Here is a 21090-nt window from a genome sequence, read left to right on the forward strand (position 1 = left end):
GGTGAGGCTCCCCCATGTCCTCGGGAGTGTGCACAGCAGTGCACAAAGCCACCTGTGCAACTCATTTTCATCCAGGAGACTTGAAATGGGAGAGAAACGTAACGCTTGCCTAGAGAGAAAGGTGGTTTGGTCCCTGTATTCTAGATAAACTGAGACAGTGGTGCTCTGCCCCCACAAATGGTCTTTGGGGGCAGAGCTGGTGAGTGGCAGAGACGGACTCGGCCCAGCTCAGGAGCCTACTCATTTATTTCCATTCCTGAAGTGGGGCGTTTTCCAGGCAGAAATCTGAGGGTTTGTTGAAGGCCAAAGATGTAAGGCACTGGCCACTCAACGTGCACCTGCACAGTGTTTTAAGTATAAATTAGGTGTCAACACTTCAGTTGGAAGATTTTAATATAAAAACCTGCATTTCTACCTTCTCTTGAAAAATGAGAAGGTCCGGCAGTGCTGGTGCCCCATCCCTGCTGATCAGGATCACCTGAGCTGCATGGACCCTGCCCCCATCAGACAGACGTGCCCCAACCAGTCTGCCACTGTCCCCGCCACTCGGCTGCTTTCCTCTCACCGTGGCAGCATATGTGCTGCCGTCAGCCTTCTACCTGGCCCTGTGGGCAGCTGAGTTTGTGATCTCCATTGCGTGATTTTTAAACTGCCAGGGAAATACCATCAAGGTTGTCTGCAGAAGGTTTAGTGAATCAAGTGTGAACACAGACCACTATTTTCTGATGGTCAAACAGTATGAAGAAGAATCCAAGATGGGTTGGATTTGCCAAATTCTTTTATGCCTCTGATTTGTGTCAAGCACTATAAGACCAATGTAGGGTGACCACGTCATTTGTCATCCATGCTAGAACACTTCTCAGAATGGAAGGGTATGCTGTCACTATTCATTATGGTGGGAAGACAAGTATAAATCACAGCTGACCCAGGCATGCTGGGGACAGGACACATGACCGTGCTAGGCCTATACGACATGAAAACAGGAAGCTTACATTCCATCAACCAGGGTGAGTGAAGTAAAGGTTCATAAGAGGCGCTCACACGGAGGCTACCGTGGTATAGAGATGGTTCTGGAAAAAATGGGCAAGACTTTGCAGAGAAAGGAGGCTTTTGGGTAGGTCCTTGAGCATGAGGAGGGCTTTGAGAGGTAGAGAAGGATCCAGGAGAGCCATTCAGGGAAAAGGAACAGCCTAAGCAAGAAGGTGTTTGTGTGTCTTAATTTTTCAGAATTGGGGCGACCATATGTCGGGAGCACACAGTGCTTTGGACGCAGACAGCGGGAGAGGGTTTCTGGATTCACGTGATGGTGGTTCCATTAATCTGAGACAAGTAATGTAGGTTTGAGAGAAACTTGCTGGCTGATTTTGGCTATATTGAATAGGAGACCTGGAATCCAAGAAAGGGGCGGGGGCTGGCGGTTGGGAAGTCATTGGTGGGGGGAGTGTGTTTTCAAACCAAGAGTCTGAATGAGCTTGTCCAGGAAGAAAATATAGACCAGGAAGAGAAAGGGGGCCAGCACAGGATTCCAAGGAAAACTTGGAATAAGGGATGACGAGAGGGGAAAGCCAATAAAAGAGATTGAGGAGTAGTTGCGGAGAGCGGTATGTCAAGAGGAGATTAGTGTTTGGAAATTTCCAGAGGCAAGCAGGCAGTGAGTGGGACCATGTAAGAGTCATCAAGGGGAACCTGAACGTGTGAGAGAGGAGAGAGGCCAGCCCATGAGCACAGAGCAGTGTTCACAGGGTTGTGGACCAGCACAGAGGACAACCCAGGTGAGGGAGCATGACCTTGTCGTGCATTCAATTAACACATGTGTATCCATTAGTTTTTGCTGCATAACAAAGTACCCTGAAACCTAGTATCCTAAAAAACAGCAGTTGTTCTCATTTATTCATGATTCTATGGGTCAGCTGAGCAGTTTTGGTCTGGGCCAGCTTGACTGATCCCTGTGGTCTGCTGGCGGTTCTTTGGGGCCTCGCTCGGAACAGTGGTACCTTCTCAGTCCGTGCTCTCATCATCCAGGAGGCTGGCCCAGGCTTCTTCATGTGGTCGTCTCAGGGTTCCCAGCAGGAGAAGAGGGCAAGCCCAGTGCACAGGCACTAACCAAGCCTCTGCAGGCATCATATGTGCTAATGAACCACTGGCCAAAGCAAGTAACATGACCAAGCCCAAGTTCAAGGGCTGTAGAAATAAACTCCACCCCTTGATGGGAGGAGCCACAAAGTATTGTGGCCATTTTTTCCCCATCTACCCTGACAGGTGTGAATTTCTCGTAACAGTTGGCCAAAGGAGCTATTTGATGCTTTGGGTCAATCGTGTAATTCTCAATTGAGCCAGGAAGGATTGAAGATCACAGTGGAGCAATTTAAATTCTGAAGACTCATCTAATTGTGGAGATTGTTTCAGTTCTGCTCCAAATGAAAACTGAAGGTGGTGCAGGGGAAAACAATGCCACTCGTATTCATGAGAGCAAGCTAAAGAGATTACTAAAGACATTGATATTCCTTGTTCAAAACTCAAACCCAAGTTCCTTTCTCTCAAAGCAGCATTGTCTAATTTGCAGCAATCAACACTTCTTAGTGCCGTGACTCATTTAAGACTAGATCATAGCTGCCATTAATTGGTGCCTTCAGTGTGCCCAAACCGTGGCAAGCACTTTACGCCCATGAACTCTCTGATCCCCTGAACAACCTTACGGAGTCCTGTCACTGGCCCATTTCTACAGATGAGGTGCCTGAGGATCAGAAGTGACTCGACAGTGGGCACCTATTTAGGAAGTAATAGAATCGGGAATTTTTAAAAATCCCTCAGGCCACTGGGCTCCCAGGACTACGGGCAGCAGGAGCATGTGCACAGGGACACGTGCCCCCCTCGCTGCCCCCTCCAGTCCTGACCATCCTCACATTGATGTGATCTCCTGCGTGACCTGGGAGTCCCCATGGGCTCCCTACTGCTGGTCCAGCTTTACCATTCACCTAGATTCATTGAGAGTGGATTTGTTTTAGGATGCTGGGACACTTTTACATATCAGAAGGTCTTACCTTGCTCAGTCTGGATAATTTTTAAAACCAGCTTTAGAATTTTCCTATATTAACTAGAATTAACAGCATTCACATGATGAAAGCTATTCGTGTCATAAAAATTTCGCTTTTAAGCAATAAGAGCAATAATGGGAAAAGAATGTTTGTACATTCTGTCCCCACCTCTAATTTTTTAAAGTTCTTTATTGAAGTATAGTAGACATTATAAACAGAATGTATTTAAAGTGTACAATTTGATAAGTTTTGACCTACACACACACACACACACACACACACACACACACACGTCCATGAAACCATGACCATAATCAAAATAATGAACTTCCCATCGCTCCAGAAAGTTCCTCATGCCCCTTTGAAGCCCTTCCTCCCCCTTCTCTCTCTGTCCCTTGCCAGTCCCCACACAACCATTATCTGCTTTCTTCTCTCTAGATTAGTTTGACTTTATATGAATGAAATCATACAATATGTACTCTTTAATCCGACTTCTTTCACTCAGCATAATTACTGTGAGGTTCATCCATGTTGATTGTATCAGCAGTTTATTCCTTTTTATTCCTTTTTAAATTTTAAACGAGAAAAGGGAACACTGCTTTTTTTAACTGAACTTGGCCCAGGACTATTGAAGTTACCTACAAAATTGTACATTAACTAACTAATGCCAGTGATGAGTTAATCTATAACTTCATCTGTTAGCTGTTAACGTGACCCCCAAACCTAACAACCTCTTGACTGTCAGACCCTGATCCTGGGCACCCTTTCTCTCGGGGCTAAAACTGAAGTCGGGCTGTGGGGCTTGGGGAACCCAGTACTTGTGAGTCTTGGTTGGTCCCTGCCCAGCATCGTATCTGAATGTAGCACATCTTCATTCTCTCATGACAGTGGGACTTTGGGCTTTATGGTGGTGTGACCAGCAGAATAGGAGGAGCTGGGTGCTCAGTGAAAAGCCTGGGCTTCAGTCAACTCTCTTTTATTTATATACCTGAGCTGTGCAAATGCCCAGTAGAAGCAAACTCAGTATATGGGCAGAAATTAGGGGACTTCTGTATTGTTTCAAAAGTACTCACTTTAGGATTTTTTTTTTATAGTGAACTCAATTGGTATATTTGAAATTATTTTAATTTACACTTCTTTTCAAGACTCCATCCCCTTTTAAGGCTAGCATACACTTGTCTGCTAGCAAGTTCATTACAGTCAACCTTATTCCTTTCACAAATCAGTTTTTAATAAACTCTTTCCTTAAATGCTTGGTTTCAGACCTCTTAGTATAGGAATGTTCTAGTAAACGATCGCTTAAAATAATATGCAAAATACTTATATTCTTACTAATAGGTGCTGGTTAAATATATCTTTCAGTTATTTTTGGAAAACTAACATTGGATTTCCCTAAGTTTTGATTTTCTCCAAAAGGGAAAACTTAGACATGACAAAACGTAAGGGACTATAAAGAAGTTGGGGGGCAGGGCTGACAGGATGCAGTGAGCTCTGAGTTGAACACCCTCCCCTGCTGCCAGCAGCTCTGACCTCGGGAAGTCACCGCATCCTTTTGCAAATCTGGGACGTGGGACTAGGTGCTCTTTAATCCCATTCCAGGACTGAGAGGCACTTAATCGATTCAGATGGACCGTAGTCAAGGTCATTGTTGCCTAAGAGGCCCCGTTTGTCCCTCTGCATGAGGACTGCAGTGACTCTTCAGCTGGGCCATACTGGTGCTCGGGGCTGGGGAAAGCAGGCTCAGTCTCTCCTCTGGATTTGGCTCACTGGTCCTTCCAAATGTCCAGCCTCCTGCAGTGTACACAATTTGACTTGTTTAGTCTCAAAATGATGCCAGCCAGCCCCCACCCCCGCCTGCCTGATAGTTGGGTGCCTCTTGAACCAACCTTGGCATATTCTACAATTGTCTGCTTTTTTGCGGGGGGGAGTCTCATGGCACTTTGTAGTTTCAGCTCTCTCTACTTACCACAAACCAGACTGCCAAGCTCCTAGGTTGTGAAACAAAGCGTAAGCACCTGGATCATGACCCAGCTCTTTTCCTGTTCTTCTTTTGAGACTTCCCCAACAGGAAAGGCTCTGGGTAATTGATAGAGATTATCCCTGATTCCCTTAATGTAACCTTCTTACTCTTTCCTTTTCCTGGGATTAAACTGTTCCTTTGCAAGAAGTCCTTTTCTTAATGACACAGTCATCGACCTATTATTGACCAAAGGAAGTGATCCAGCCCAACTCCACCTTTCTGTGGTTCATAGTCCTTTTAGTCTGTTTCATTATAATGACTTTCAAAGTTATTAACTGGTTTTTTCAATTTTCGGCACAGTTAAAGACTATCAAACTGTACTTTAAAATTAATCTGCCTTCTTGAAGCAATAATTGCCCGTATATTTGTTCTTGGATAAGAGAGATGTTTTAATATTTGCTGAGTGAGGGTTCCGTGCACAGGATGATGAGTTGAGGTCTGATGTAAAGGGGAGACACATGAGCCCTGTCAGCAGGCACCTTTCTTCCCCCCCTGCCACCCCCGCCTTCCCTTCATTCAAGGAAGTATTTCTTGCTGTGCACGCAGGCCCCCTAGTGTGACTGCTGGAGCTCCAAGTTAAGAGGGACTAAATCTTCTAGGACTGAGCCTGTTCAGCATACGATTGTACCATCATGGTAGGCATTCAAGAAATATGTGTTAAATTAACTCCTGGGGAAGACGGTCACTTAGAATTACACGTTTCCCTGTAAGCACATAGTGAGCAGACTGAGCTTGTGTAGGGGTCAGAGAAAATAAAATTTCAGTTAGTGATCCAAAAATGTCAGTAAACTATAGGGGTTGCTTGGACACTGTGTCACAAACTAACCTGTGGTGTGCTGCGTGCTACTGAGAGAAAAAGAGTCAGTAAGTAGTAGTCAGTGTTTATATGATGGCCTTAGGAGTGGACTGTAATGTGTAATCACCATGCAACCGAGCACCGCCTCTTCCCTTCGTGGGACTTGATGTGTTTGCAGGGTCTGTGGCCTCAGCCAGCGCCTTGTATGTCCAGCTCCTGGCCAGCCTTCCCTTCCTCTTCATCCGGGCAGCTTGGTCTCCATGAAGCCCTTCCCGACCACGCCAGCCCATAGCACACACCACCCCCACATCCAAGCTCATCTGTTCCAGACCTGTTTGGAGCCTCCCTCAGGGTGGTCCCACACAGTTGGGCTCTTGACCCATTTGTTTTCCTTGTTGGTCCAGCTCCCTCTCTCTAAGTCAGAAGATTGCAAGCTCTGCACAGGCGAGCTCTCATTCCCGACTGCTTTGCAGCCCAGGTGGTGGGGCAGGATGGGACTGTGAACCCAGGAGCAGGAAGTACCATTGCCTGACACCGGGCAGGGATGCCCGAGAGCATCTTTTTCCTCCAGCTCAGGTCCTTTCTCGGCCTGAGGAAGGCCTGCTTGGTGCCTATTCAGCTTTTCTCCTTCCCCTTCCATCATCACCACCATTGTTGTGACTGTTTATTGAGCGCCAGGCCTGGAATGCATTCGGAAAAAAATAAAGAGTGTACTTTCAATGTGGCCTTCAGCTTGTTGGCCTATAGAAATGGGATTCTAAGGCTTGTTCTTTGAATTAGACACTAAAATATGGCCTTTCTGGGTTTAACTCACATTATGTTTTATAGCCTAACCTGTGATCTGAGCTGCTGCAGACTGTATCACCCCTCCACACGCATAGTCCCGTCAAAGCAGTCGTGACTTATTGCAGGGAAGTGGAGGTTAGGTGGGCAGTTGGCATCCAAGTTCCGTGACTTGGTTAACTCAGCTCAGTGTGTGTTTGCAGACTTCATTCAGGAAAGCATGTGTTTTAGGGACTTCCCTGGTGGCGCAGTGGTTAAGAATCCATCTGCCAATGCAGGGGACACGGATTTGAGCCCTGGTCCGCAAAGATCCCACATGCCACGGAGCAACTAAGCCCGTGCACCACAACTACTAGCCTGCACTCTAGAGCCCACGAGCCACAACTACTGAGCCTGTGTGCCACAACTACTGAAGCCCACGTGCCTAGAGCCCGTGCTCCGCAACAAGCCACGGCAATGAGAAGCCCGCGCACCGCAACGAAGAGTAGCCCCGCTTCGCTGCAACTAGAGAAAGCCCGCGTGCAGCAACAAAGACCCAACGCAGCCAAAGATAGATAAATAAATTAATTAAATAAATTATTTTTTTTTAAAAAGCGTGTGTTTTGTGAAGAAAAACGGGACTTAAACTTGAAAATGGCTTTCTTGAAATTCTTGTCTTTCTGAATTTTCATCATCCTATTATCACAGAAGACTTTTGGAACTTACATTCTATTGCTCTGTCCAGTCAGGGGGTGGAGGGTCCTGGACTCAGGGGGGTCCTAAGCTGTGAACCCCAAAGCCTGCCCTGTAAGGAGTAGATAGTTGCTCTTATGCCACAGCGCCTCCCCCCAGCATCTGTGCCCCGTGGCATTTGCTGCCTGCTGGGTTCCAGATACCCTGCCTGCTGGGGGCCTGGTGACCGGAGGATGCCTGGGATAGTGGCTGCCCACCCCCAGACCTTTGACTGTGAGAGCCCCAGGCTTCTGCTTGGGGCGGGGGCGGGGGGGGGGTGTATCATTCCCACAGCCAGACATGCCAAGAAGCTCAACTGCTTATTGCCTTGAAGCACATTTTTCTGAGAGCTTTCCTTAAGTCTGAGTTACAGTAGCCTAAGTGGGTTTCTAGAAACCAAATAGTCTAACTGAGAAAGGAATCTGGCAGTTCCGGGAGGGGAGGAACAAGGGATGGGTGAGCTGGGCTTGAGAAGCACACTCCCACCACCCTGTCCTCTGACCTCCTTAAGGTCTTTGTCTGGTGGGTCCCTATCTTGGCTGTGCCCAAGGATCAACCTGGGGAGCTTTCAGGCTTACAGAGGCCGGGTCCACTTCTAGCCCAATGCCCCCCAGTCTCCAGGGAGGGGTCTGTCCCTGTTTTTAATATTTATTTATTTACTTGGCTGCCTCGGGTCTTAGTTGCAGCATGTGGCATCTTAGTTCCCTGAGCAGGGATCGAACCTGAGCCCCCTGCATTGGGAGCACGGAGTCCTAGCCACTGGACCACCAGGGAAGTCCCTGCCTCTGTATTGTTAAAAAGCTCCCCAGAACATTCCGATGTGCCACTCTGACAGCCACTGACCACCTTCTGCCGGTTTTGGTGCCTAAACCGTGAGGTTCCCATGTGTATATGGTGTGCAATACACTAAGGTCGACTTCCAGAACCTTCTGAAGGTACAGTCACTGTGAGTCCCAAGTGCGTGCCACTCTGTGTGGGAACTGGACCTGCAGGAGGGTTCAGACAGGGTGCCTCAGCTCTCCTTCCTGGAGAGGAGAGGAACCCTGTATGCAGATGGTCAAGGGGAGGGCCGGGCGCCCCAAGGAAACACATAGTGTATGTGCTGTGTCGAGATGGAGATCCGGCTGAAGTGCTTGCCGTGTGCCAGGCATCTTCTCGTCTTGCCTGTTAGCATTATCCCCACTGTGCAGGTGAACAAATGGGAGCTGAGAAAGGTCGTCACGTCTACTCACAGCCAGAGCTGGGGAGATGAGCCCGAATGAAGCAGTGTGAGGTGACAGCTCCATCCCCTGCCCTTCCCCCATGGCAGTGCTAAAAAGAACCTGGGTTGGCCCGCCCATTCACAAGTCACCTTCAGGCTGTGTTCTTCCTCAGGGCCACCGAGGCTGGGGGCCAGATAAGAATAGCTAGGCTGAGGGGGACCCAGCTGGTAACACTGCCCAAGGTAGGTGTGGGGAGAGATTTGGTTCTGTTGCTGTTATAAATGATTTTGGTGTGAAGTTGAGATAATGAAACTACATCATTCTTAAATTCTAATACAAGTCACAGATACAAGGAATCAATACAATAGGGTATGCCGAGGACCATATGGTAACAAGCTTCGTAGATCCTTAAGAAGTATACAGGGTGAAGGTTGTACTATTTGTGAACTTGCATTGGCTAAAGAGCAATGGATATAACTCCTCTGAATGAAAGAGCCTCTGATGAAACAGGCATGAGCTTTCAAAGCAGCTAACCTTGTACAAAAGTAGAACTTTCAACCCTGCCATCCCTCCTTATGTTGACTATATGAGCTGCATGACATTTGTAAAGGGAGTTTTAAAGATGGAGTTCATGGGACTTCCCTGTTGGTCCAGTGGTTAAGACTCTGTGCTTCCAATGCAGGGGGCATGGGTTCGATCCCTGGTCGGAGAACAAAGATCCCACATGCTGTGTGGCATGCCCCTCCACGCCCCCCCAAAAAGATGGAGGGAGTCCAGATGGGTTAGGATAAGAGATATCTGGAATTTCCTTGTGGGGTTGGGAAATAGAATACTTACATAAGCTGTTAATGGACTACCTGAGTTTCAGCATTCATGTTTGTACTTGTGCACATACCTCCATCATGCTTGATTTTTGGAAGCCCCTAGGATAACATGAGTGTTTCTGTAGCCTGGGATTATGGAGAGAGGCTGATGTCAAATTGTCAGCTCTCTACTACTCCGTGGCTGTGTGATGTAACTTCTGAGCCTCCAGCTGTGAAATGGGAATCAGCCCCACCTCGCCTGCAGATGCTGTGCAGATTTAGCGCTATTTGAAAGCGCTCATTGCCTTGCCCCGTACATAATAAGTACTTTCCTTACTTTTCCCCCTTGGAGTCTGATACTTTGGGGCAGTAACGTCCCAAGACCAGGCAAGGGAGCCCTTCCTTCTAAAGCTTCTGGCCAACTGGTGACGAGTCCAAGCGGAAGTCCCCTTCTAAATCATTTCCCGGATCCCCACATTGCCCCAAGATGACCCTGTGCTGGCTTCCAGGACCTTGCAGACCTCTTCTCCAAGACCCTCCTCCTGGGTGCAGACTATCCTAGCAGCACACCCGTCTTCCCAAGGAGGGTGGACAGACCTTGGCCTCAAGGCTGGGGTGTCCACTCGCATGTGTGTAAGCCCCCCTCAAAATGCACGGTGGGCCAGGGGTGAGCTTTCTCCACACTGACACATTCTAACAAGGAGTTAGAGAAATCGGTTGGAACCTGACCTTTCAGGTCTTTATGAAGGTGTATATGTTAAGATAGAGGGTAGCATTGATTTTATTTAATGGTTTTTTAGCTTTGTCCCAAGCCCCAGAAATGTTAGGAGCAAGCCTGCTTCGGGCATGCAGAAATTCTTTCATCCAGATTCCTTTCCTCTTAATAAAAATAAGAAAGTCATATAATCAAAATATCTTGGGTTTTTGTTTTGTTTTTTCAGTTTGCCACCTGATTCAGGAATTCTCTACCATGTTCCTTTGCCTCATCACAAGTTTTGCCTGGGGTGCTGGGTAGGCAGCTTCTGGACCTCCACGAGTCCAGCTGAACCAGGAGAGGGTCTGGAATGTGCATCTGACAGGCATGCCAGAGGCTTCGTGCAGTTTGGGGCTCAGTGGTACTCAGCCCTACCTGAATTTTAAAACTAACTGGGAAACTTTGAGAAAAATACTTCTGTGGGGCTCCATTCCACATAGATGAAATAGGCATCTCGAGGGGCCGGCGGGGCCCAGTTGCCTCCCCAGGGGGCCAAGGTTGAGAAGCAAGTCCACCCAGCTCAGCCTCAACAAGAGCCCCGTCTCCACTCTCCTGGTGGAAGGGAGACTGTAGGGTCTTCAGACTTTGCAGGCACTGTTGTTCCTTGTTAAGCCCCATTCCGCCACCTAATTAACACTTGTTTATAAACAAGTGTTCGCTGCCCTATGCAGAGAAGGGGGTGGTCCTTTTTGAAGTTTCTAGTTGCTGACTTTGTAAGATTTGGCCCGAAGTGGGACTTCTGGAAACTCAACCCGGGATAGCTAGCAGCTAACAGGTTCTTCCAGAAGTTTCTCTTGCAGCCATAGACATCTCACTAAACAAGCCAGCTGCTGACGTTTTTCCATAACACCCCCTGACCCGGCAGTGGCGACGGAGCGGAGGGTGTGGACAGCTTCCTGGGTTTTGGTGCTCCTTGTCAGGTGTTAAAACAAAGAGGATCATTGTGTTTCTTGGAACTGGCCTAAATGTCTATGTTTAAGATTAAGATCTAGGGAAACGCATTTCCGTTTGAGACCCAGTATTTTCTGACTGTGAAGGGCACCAACCTGGTAATGGCGCCGTGACACGGCCGCGGCCTCCAGCCTCTTCTGCCGGTTCCTTTAATTAGGAGAAATTAAGTGGGGCTGCTACATATTTTGAGAATAAATAACGCTAAACTTAGGCAGCCTTAACCACTAACTTAACCGCGGAGTTCTCGCTGCTACATGTCTCCTAAATAGATGAGCATAATCTTCACTAGGACTTAAAATGCATCACCTTCGTTCCGGAGCTCAGAACCAGCAGCCGACAGGAGACTTTGGAGGCTTAATGACTTCAATTATGGCGAGGAGTACCTTCTCCGGGTGGGAGGGGCCCGGCCGGCGAGCTAGGGTCAGAGGAGGCCGGATGGGAGCCCGCCCCCGCCCCCCCCCCGAAAGCGGCCCCACCGGGTGGGGGGAGGGGCTGGGGGTGTGGGGAAGCCGATGGGGAGGGACCGGGGACGGGGGTGGCCGCGGGGCCTCGGAGTTCTGAGCCGTGTTTGTGGCTCTGGCGCTTTGATCTCCGGCCAGGGAAACCTGGAAGGTCAGGCCCGGCTGCAGCCAAGCCCCGGAGCCAGGAGCCGGTGGAGCGGGCCGGGCTGCGCCACCCACCTGCACCCCCCACCCGCACCCCCCACTCGCCTCCTCCCGCCGCGGAAAGTGAGCCCGCCTGGCTGCCTGGCATCCCGACCTCCACTCCGTTGGGGGCTGTTTTGTGTTGGTCTGCCTTAGGCAGTGGGTTAGGGGCTCCAAGCCGTGACAGTAAACTAGCCAAATGCCCTGCACGTTTGGTTTGCAAAGATCGTGTTTGTTGTACATACTGTAAAAGAAACCAGGTTATTTTTTAAGCTATGTGCCCCCCCCCTTCCTACCCCCTACAGATTCCCTCAGAGCTGCAGGTGATTCCCCTGACGGTTTGTGCAGGTTAAGGTGTTAGGGTCGGTTTTTTTTCTGGCCACTTCTTCTGATGCCCCGCCCCCTTCTTGGCACCAGGATTTTCTCACCAGTTACCCATGTGCGCTGGTGTGTGACCTCATTTCCTATGGAATGAAAGGTTTCTGCAGGAAAACAGGGCTCTTGGTGAGACGGGCCTTGCAAGCCCCCTTGCCTGGCAAGTGTGTCCCCTGTCGTGCAGTGACTCATGCTTCAGGGCACAGCAGCTGACCAGAATGCTCAAGAGCCCGGTGCCTGGGTGGTCACTACTCAGTGAAGAACACGGGGGAGGAGGAAAGGAAAAAGTGAGGAGGGCAGCTTTAAAATCCACTTAGTGGCCTCCAGAGGGAGGGGCATAAAGGGACGTGGTGAGCTCTGGCTTGTTTGCACTGGGGCGGGAGCAGCCAAGAGAGACTGGTGGCCGTCAGGCGAGGTGTCTCTGGGTCTGGCTGGTGGGTCTCTGTCGTGTTGACAGGCCCTTGCCCCTCCCTGGCCACAGAAGCAGGCCCTGTGGCAGTGGCAGCCTAAGCAGGGCTTGTTACCGGCCCTGGGTTCCTGACAGTGATTTGCTTGAAGCTCAGGCCTCAGGTGGACAAGCCTCGCAAGCCTGTGCTTTTAGTCTCTCATTGGTCCACCTGAGGCCACCACTGAGTTTAGAGTTTGGAATCTGCGGCCAGTTCCCAGGATCTTCACAGCAGGTGGGGAGGGCAGGCCACTGTCCACACACTCTCCCCTGTGTGGTGCAGGCCATCTTTTTCCATCAGTCTTTTAGGCTGAAGAAAAGCAAAGTTCCCCTAAGTGATATCGGGAGAAAACTGAAAATCCACATCTCCTGCCGTTTGTCCCTGTGGACATGACCGAAGCTGATCGTTTGGTCTGCTTTCCTTTGGTGAGAGTTCTCAGGGAGGCTTGCATTCCTCCCTCGAGTAGAAAGGGCAGACTCTGCAAGTGCACAGGCTCGTTTTCTGAGAGCTCTGACATCGGAGATGTGTTCACAAGAGGCCTGGGGCCCCATAAGGATCCACCACGAGGCAGAGCCACTTTCAGTGACTGGGGTCGAGGTTGCCCAGGGAGAATAATTCCTACATTAGAACCAACCACCAATCAAAGACCCATCAGCAAGCACTACGGCAGAAGACGTGCATGCGGTTAATAAGAAACCAAATCCCGAACATCTGCACTGCGGAGAATCTTGAGTTCTAAGAAGATATGGTAGAGAACTGGACCTTCCACAATTCAAGAGTCAGAGGAAACAGGAGATCAGGCGGCCTGGAGCGAGCTACAGCCTGTGTTTGGAGTAGCAGGGCCCAGGGTGTTTGATGCTAACCCCAAGGGCAAAATCTCATCCTTTTTAGGTTAAGCAACAGACATTTCTTGGCCATTTACCCTGTGCCAGGCTCTCTGTGGGATTCTGGGCATTGAGCAGGAAAGAAGTCTGAGGCCTTGGCTGCCCTCTAGTGAGGGAGGCACTTTAAGTAAACAGTTACAGTGTGATGTCACAAGAGCTGCACCCGTGGGGCTCAGAGGCAGGCTGCAGGCCAGGCAGTGCAGAGGGAGTGACACCCAAGGCAGGGAGAGTTAGAGGAGGCAAGGCGGGCTGTGGGGCGATGTGGTGTGTTTCCCCAGCAGGTGGGCAGGCTCACCTATAGAGGCTCCTCCTAGTCAAGCTCTGGGGCTGGAGTGTTGAGTTTGCTAAAAGCCAGGGAAGTCACATCTTATTCTAAGAGCAGACACAGAGTCGTTCGGGGAGAGTGGGGCAGGTCAGATCGGTGGTTTATTAACTAGAAAAGTCCCTCTTATGCTGCGTGGAGACCCTACCAGGGGCAGGTGGGGTGGACTAAGGAACCCCCAGGGGGGGAGTGTTGTTGTGACTTACGTGGGAAGTCTGGTGTCCTGTACAGGGTGGCAGCAGTGGAGATGGAAAAACAGTGGATGGATTTGGAAGATGGAATCAGCAAAACTTAGTAAGCAGTTGAGTGTAGGGGTGAGGGCAAAGGGTTGTAGTTTAGCTTGGCCCCCTGGGGGCGCTAGCGGGGCACCTCCCTAAGGAGGGAGCCCTGGTTGTAGGAATGTGAGGACTGCATGGAGGGTAGGCCCATGCACCTGTATCAGCCTGAGCAAGAACAGTGAGCTCTGCCCCGGGAGCAGCGGCAGGAGCTTGGGGACCTTGCTGAAGCAGAAAGCTGATGCCAGGTTGTGGGAACTAAGCCCTGAGACTCTGGTGCCATTTTGGATTCTCCATGATCATGGTTTCTGCCACCTTGGGTCATACTGCTGTATCAGTATGCCAGAGGAGAGCTGCAAGAGAACACTCTCTTGGGTAAGAAAGGAAGAGACCTCAGTGCCCTCACCCTGCTCCTTGCTAAGCAAGATCTCTTCCCCCAGGACACCAGCAAGTGTGTGGAGACAGACACTTCTAGGAGGTCCTGGCTTGTATCTTTCTTGGGGCTCCTGGCACACAGTTGGCCCTCTTAGGTAGCTGTCAAATTGAACTGTATACAGTTGACCCTTGAACAACACAGGTTTGAACCATGCAGCCCACTTATACATGGGTTTTTTTCGGTAGTAAATATTACAGTGCTACACATCCCAGTTGGTTGAATCTGTGGATGCAGAACTGTGGGTATGGAGGACCTTGGAGACAGAGGAACCGAGATTACGGAGGGTGACTGAGTTACACGTGGATTTTCCTTCAACTGCGCAGAGGGTTAGCACCCTAACCCCCACGTCGTTCAAGGGTCAACTGTAATTGAATATACCAGGAACCATCTCATTTAAACTGCAGTGTGTGTATTCCTTAGTATCATTTTCCAGATCAAAACGTCGATCTGTGGCCCATCCCTCACCCTCTAACGTGAGTTAAAGCCAGGGAGTGGTTAGGGGGTGAGATTCCTGTCACGTGAGCGTGGCCTGTGCACGGAGCCTTGGGTCCCAAAATTTCTCCCATAGAAGGGAGGGTAGGGTATGGACAGGAGTTGCTGCAAAAAGGGTCCTGTGTCAAAAAACCTGGGGATGCCGGGTAGCTAAGAGCCTTATCACAGGCAGCATTTCTCAAAGGACACTGACCGGGACAGTCTCTCCTCCCCTGACACCTACTACAGGGATGTGGGATAAGTGACTCCTGGTTGGTAGTTTCTTACTCATTGGCCCTCAGAACCAAACGCTCGGACCTTTCCTGATGACTCCCCCAGCCTCTTCAGAGAGCCCTGTGCCAGCACTGCTGACAGAATGGACACTCCGTGAGGACGCGCGGCCACCATTCTGCTCACTGTGTGTATCCTGCAGGCCTGGCGCACGTAGTAATTGGTTAATTACTACCGTTGAACAAATAAAGTAATAAATGGCACCTCAAATAGAATTAAACTCTACTGCCGCCTACTATGTTAATTTGTGGAGTACGGGCCGCGCCCAGGGCAGTCTGCTCTGTTAGGCTTTACGGGGCACAGACACTGGTCAGAGATGTACCTCTTGGCTCCATAGACCCCGGGGCAGCTTAGCCTGGTACCCAGTCAAGACATTTACATGTGAGATGTTAGTGCCATTCGACTCCGCAGGGCCACTTGTAGCAATTTAAAGGATATAGATTCCACCAGAATGCTAGTACAAGAAGATAAATACAGCACTGTTCATAATAGAGAAAATGAAGAAATCCCCTGAATGCCTGTCAGAGGGACAGTCTTAAGCTCCATATAATGGAAGAATATATGTAGCCGGTAAGAAGAATGGACATTTTTCTGCATCACTGCGTATAATATTGTTGAGTTAAGGGGGAAAACAGCAGAGTTGAGAACATTATATACATCCAATTTATTTTTAAGTATATTTTGGTATGTGAGTGTATATAAACATAAGCATTTTATTGCTGCTAATACATGAGTTTGAAAAAAAAGGGAAAGCTATAAACCACACTATTATAAAGCTGGGATATAGGGAGGTAATAGGTAGATTATCTTTTGCTTTCAATTTCTCAATTGTTTTAAAATTTTCATGTCAAGCTCATATTACTTTTATTAATAGCAAAAATACTAAAGATGGTCACACTTGTGGGGAAAAATGCATCCCAGAAAGTGATAAGTGGCAGAGGAGAATCTTGACTGGTATTAGAACTCAGAGAGGGATAAGAGCTGCTTTTCACTAAAGAGAAGCACTTACTGGTCTTATGTGACAGGCTTTGCACATGAACTTGACCTTGAAGAATCAGTAGGCTAGGTAAGATCAACTCATTATAGTTCACTCTGGAGATCTTTGTGCACCTGAAGCATCACGCAGAGCGTTACTCTGAGACTGCCTGCCTCCTCCTAGCCAGCTCAGCAGTGGGCCACTTTATCCAGAAGTTAAATCTGTTGACAGATTTGTCTTTTACTGTCTGTGTCATCTTATCTTGTCATTACTGCAGATAAATTAAGAGTTGAGTGGGTTTATAAGGAGGGGCCTTAAAATCCTATGTGGATTGTATTAAGATTCTTAATAATCTTCATATTCTTTGGCCCTGGGCCTCCATCCTAAGAAAATTGGAAATGTGAGCCAAGATTCATTCAACATGGCATTAATTACAAGAATAAAGAAAAAACTGGAATAGCCCAAATATCAAAAAGATATGAGTAGCGTATCTGAAGGGATATATCACAGCCTTAAACATATTAACAAAAAAATTTAAATGACTTGTTGGAAGCTTATGATAAGTACAAAAAGGCCAGAATGGGAAATTATATTCAATAGAGGCAAAAAAAAAAAAGTCTGCTTGAAGCCCCCATATGTCAGAACTTCCTGTGAGAGGTTGAAGACACAAGCCTTCATATCAGTGCTAACAGTCCAGCTTCCTGGGTTATCCTCTGGTCAGGCGTTTGGGACAAAGGAGATTTGGGGCCATCTTTTGGGTTATTTCCGATTAAGGTTGTGTGCTATCGAAAGTTTTCCTACAATAAAGATTAGGCACTGGGGATGCCACGTCCAGTGCTTGATGCAGAAACGGATAAACCGGGGGAAATGGAGTCTGTTCCCAGGGGCTCTGTGGAGTAGCTATGGGGTGGGACCAAGCCCCGAACCAAGTCTGGGTGTTACTGCGCACACAGGGAGAGTGCCAGGTCCATTCCTGATTGGAATTCCTGAATTTAATTGAAACCCAAGCAGACTCTCTAGGCTGTAGGTTTTCTCACCCACAAGGTGGTAATGGGACTATTATCAGAATGCCCCCCACGCGTCCAGAAATTCACGAGCCCCCTGCATTGAGAGTGTGGAGTCTTAACCACTCGACCGCCAGGGAAGTCCCAAGACTCAAACATATTGATAGAAGCACTTTCTTAGGAGAAAACCACATCCACGTTCAGGGAGCAGTAACCCAAGAGTACAGTCTGGGCAGGTTTGCTTTCAGTTAGAATGACCGTTTATCGAATAACCATAGGAGTCTCGCATTGTGATAAGTGCCAGCCACGTAAGATCCTGTCTTCTAGAGCTTGACCTTTTGTACTTTGCAATATGTAAGTCTGCAGATGTTTGTGCTTTTGCTACGTGTCTCAGTGGCTGTGGCAACTGTCTAGCCTCGGGTCTCACAGCCCTGGAAAGGTAAATGAGAGACCATGACAACCTTTTATTCCTCATTCTGCTGCGGGGCTTGTGGTCACCTGCTGGCTGGTGCCAACCTGTCCTGGCCTGATGGAAGCAGCAGCAGTGATGAAGGGTGGGGAACACCTGTGTGAGTGGGGTGAGGGGAAGGGCGAGCAGAGGTCAGTAGGCAAGGCCTTTAGCTGCTTCTGGGAGGCCTTGCCAGGACATCCCACCTGCTTTCTGCTGCTCACACCCTTCTCATGCTCTTCTTCCCAATCCAGTCTGTGCACAGGTCAAGGGTAACTGCCCTCTCCAACTGAAGCCCAGTGACCAGTGACCTTCATCTAGCAACAGGCACCAGGCTGCATCTTTCTCAGCCTTTTGTTGAAACAGCCTTATTCTGAGAGATTTGGACATTGGGTGTGTGCCTTTATAAAGTTAGTGTTTTGAAATAATATTCCAGCCCAAGCTTGACTAGAGAAAACAGTGAAAGATCTAACACATGAAGACATGTTTAAGGATGCCTCATCAATTTTTAAACTGAAAATGTGGGGCAAGGGGGAAAGTATGACCAAGTAGTGGTCTGTGTTTTCGTTTGTTTTGGGAATAGTATGATCAACGTGTCATTTTCTTAAGTGTGGATTATTCATGGCCTATTTTCAATCCCAAGCCTTGCTCCTGACAGGCAAGTTCCTGACGTAATCCTGATTTGCCTCCTGTCCAGTCCTGAGTGCAGGAAATACAACCTTAATTTAACAGCAGCTTACATTAAACATAACTTTTAAAGTAAGCCGACTGTGAGAATTATCATTTTCTCAAAATATTAGTACTTTGGACCCTGTGCATTAACCTGGTTGTGTCTAAAGTTGAGCTATAAACAGGATTAAGCACCTTATTCTCGACCTGCTCTTTTCACTCGAGAAACCTGGAGTTGAGTCCTCCCTCCTAGATTTTGTTTAAAATGTCTTTTAAAACATGCCTGGCCCATGGGGGTCATACCTGGCCTCCAGATCCCCGTGACTTCTGCCTCCTCGTGAAGCCAGGGGGTCTGGAGGCGGGAGCAGGCGGCAGCCGAGGCTTGCACTGCCCTGGGGCCTGCAGCCTCTTGGCCTCCAGGCTCTCCAGATGCACCCCACTGAAGCTCCCAAGCAAGAGGGAGCTGCACGCACAGTCCCCTCAGGTGCTGTTTGATGTGCTCAAGCAGGGAACAAAAGCCAAATAAAGGAACGAGAAGTCCTGTCTATTTCCTCGTTTGTGGTGCTGTCCCTCAGGGCCCTCTGCGTCCCTGAATTTGTGAACACGGCTGGGCTACCCCCTGGGACTGGCACCCACTTGCTGTTAGTTAACTCTGGAGCACCCGAGGGCTTGTTGACCTCAGGCAAAGGGGTCTGTGCCCCTAAAGAGCTTTATGGAGGAAAGTGACACCACCTGGCCCCGAACCTTCTCACTGGGCCATCATGTCCTCTCTTGCTGGAGGCAAGTGACAGCTGTTGCAGCTCTTTCTGCGTCACTCTGGACAGTCCCTTGCCTCCTTGAGTGGCCAAGACTGCGAACTGGAAGGGACCCTAGTCCTCATGACACAGGCTCCCTCCTCCTTTTACAGATGGGGAAACTGAGGCTGGGGCTGAAAGAGACTCTGACTCGCCCACCACTGGCAGCTTGTCTGGCAGAGCTGGAGACAGCGCCCAGGGGCCCCTCCTGATGCAGCGTGCTGGTGGGGAAACGGGGTGGGACAGGCAAGCGGCAGAGCAGACTAAATACATCGAATCTCAGTTCAACAGGAAAGGGTCCCCAGCAGAACAAGGACAGCTTCTGCAGCACAGCACTCAGGTGTCTGAGCTTGTTCAGTTGCGGAGGACTTTGCTGCATCCCTGACAATCCACCGTCCTGCTTATTTAGTACCAAGTACAGGGAGCTGTCTTGTTGTAGAAGGTGTGAGGTAAGGCCGCCCTCTGGTGGCTGATGGAGCTATTGCTCTAGCCACATTCTGGTCTAAGGCTCAGTGTTGCTTTCCTGTGGGGAAGGAATTCAGATTTTATTCTTTCTCAAGCACTCTGGCTCACAGAGACTTTCTTGACCTCTGAGTACTAGCCATCATTTGCCCATCTTATAGGGGCTTTGGTTTTTGTTTTGAGCTCTCCCCCCACCCGTTAGAGGTGTCTCGCTTCCCTAACGAGATTCAGGTTCCTATAAGCAAGGATTATGTCTTACGTCTTGTTCTTCCTCAGCTTCTACCCGTTGTTCCCTTAGCTGGACATGAAATTAGAAGGTTCACTGGGGTGGAAAGGAATCCTTTCCTCCAAAAGAGAATCCCACCCCTTCTCATTTGTCCCTAAAACGTTCTAATCTCATCTTTGATCAGTAGTTCCCCAAGTGGTTGAATCATCAGAATCCCTCGGAAAAGCTTCAGAACTCAGTTTCCTGGGCCTTACTCCAGCCCTGCTGAATCAGTCTCTGTGGTTTGAGCCAGGAAATCTGCTTTACAGACTTCCCAAGTGGTTTTTGATGTGCAGCCAGGTTTGGCAGCCAACTGCTCCAAATCCCCATTTACAATTATTTCTCGTAGCTTTTCCCCCGACAGCATGTCCAAAGGTCTTTAGTTTATGTCACTTATTAAAATTGACCGTTTTGAGATTCCTTCGGAAATATTCAGTACGTTCCTCTAACTGCGGTGCTGGATGATGTGGGGAGGAAGCAGGACCGCAAGAGAAGGACCAAAGGCATTTGCTTTAGCTGCCAGTGGCCCTGTGTTCATAGCAGAAAATACTGAAACCAATACCTTTATGCTGACTGGGCAGGTTATTGGTTTGTAGTTTGATTTTAAGGTTTAGGCTGGATAGGGAGACAAAGGTTAATCGAGTACCCAGCTGTTTATTTTCACCATTTCTAACTCATTTGGTTCCCAGGATAACTGTACAAGGTGCTGTTGCCCACTCCCCACCCCCCCTTTTTTTAAACAGATGGGCAAGTTGAGGCTTAGGAAAGTTAGTAACTCACCCAGTCACATTAGTTGGTGACTGTCAGATTCTGCATTCGAATACAGGTCTGATTTCCAAGGCCAGCTTCAGAAAGGTAAGGACCAGGGTGCCAACCTGCTCTTTTTCACTCTGCCAGGCCAAGCGAGCCGTGCAGCGGGGAGCCACCGCAGTCATCTTCGATGTGTCTGAAAACCCAGAAGCTATCGACCAGGTAAGCTCCTCGGGCCAGGCCAATGCTGCAGTGTCCCTGAGAGAAGCACCTCCTTTACTTAGCCTGGCTTCTCACGGTTGTGTCACCCTCATCCTCAGGGCCCTTGCACTTGTCTGCCCTTGTTAGTTATCCGTGTTTGCACATCATACTCCAAGGCAAGTGTATCAAGAGGGGTAAGAGCCAAGAAGCTGAGGGTTGGTGAGGCATTTTCAAAGGCCCTTCTGGGGTCCCGCTCCATCCTAAAAGGGGCATCATCCTCAGCCTCGTCCTTCTGGGAGCTCCAAGCCTACGATGCTTGAGG

General features: G+C 49.0%; 1 protein-coding gene across 1 annotated transcript in view; it reads left to right on the top strand.

The window, feature by feature from the left end:
* Positions 1 to 21090, top strand: part of ZNRF3 (zinc and ring finger 3) — a 148672-nt gene that overhangs the window by 115525 nt on the left and 12057 nt on the right. Inside the window, exon 3 of the mRNA XM_060028285.1 lies at positions 20715 to 20789. Coding sequence (XP_059884268.1) covers positions 20715 to 20789 — 75 coding nt within the window. The remainder of the gene's footprint in view (positions 1 to 20714; positions 20790 to 21090) is intronic.

This window comes from Delphinus delphis, chromosome 13 (assembly GCF_949987515.2).
Source record: "Delphinus delphis chromosome 13, mDelDel1.2, whole genome shotgun sequence".
Taxonomy (NCBI): domain Eukaryota; kingdom Metazoa; phylum Chordata; class Mammalia; order Artiodactyla; family Delphinidae; genus Delphinus; species Delphinus delphis.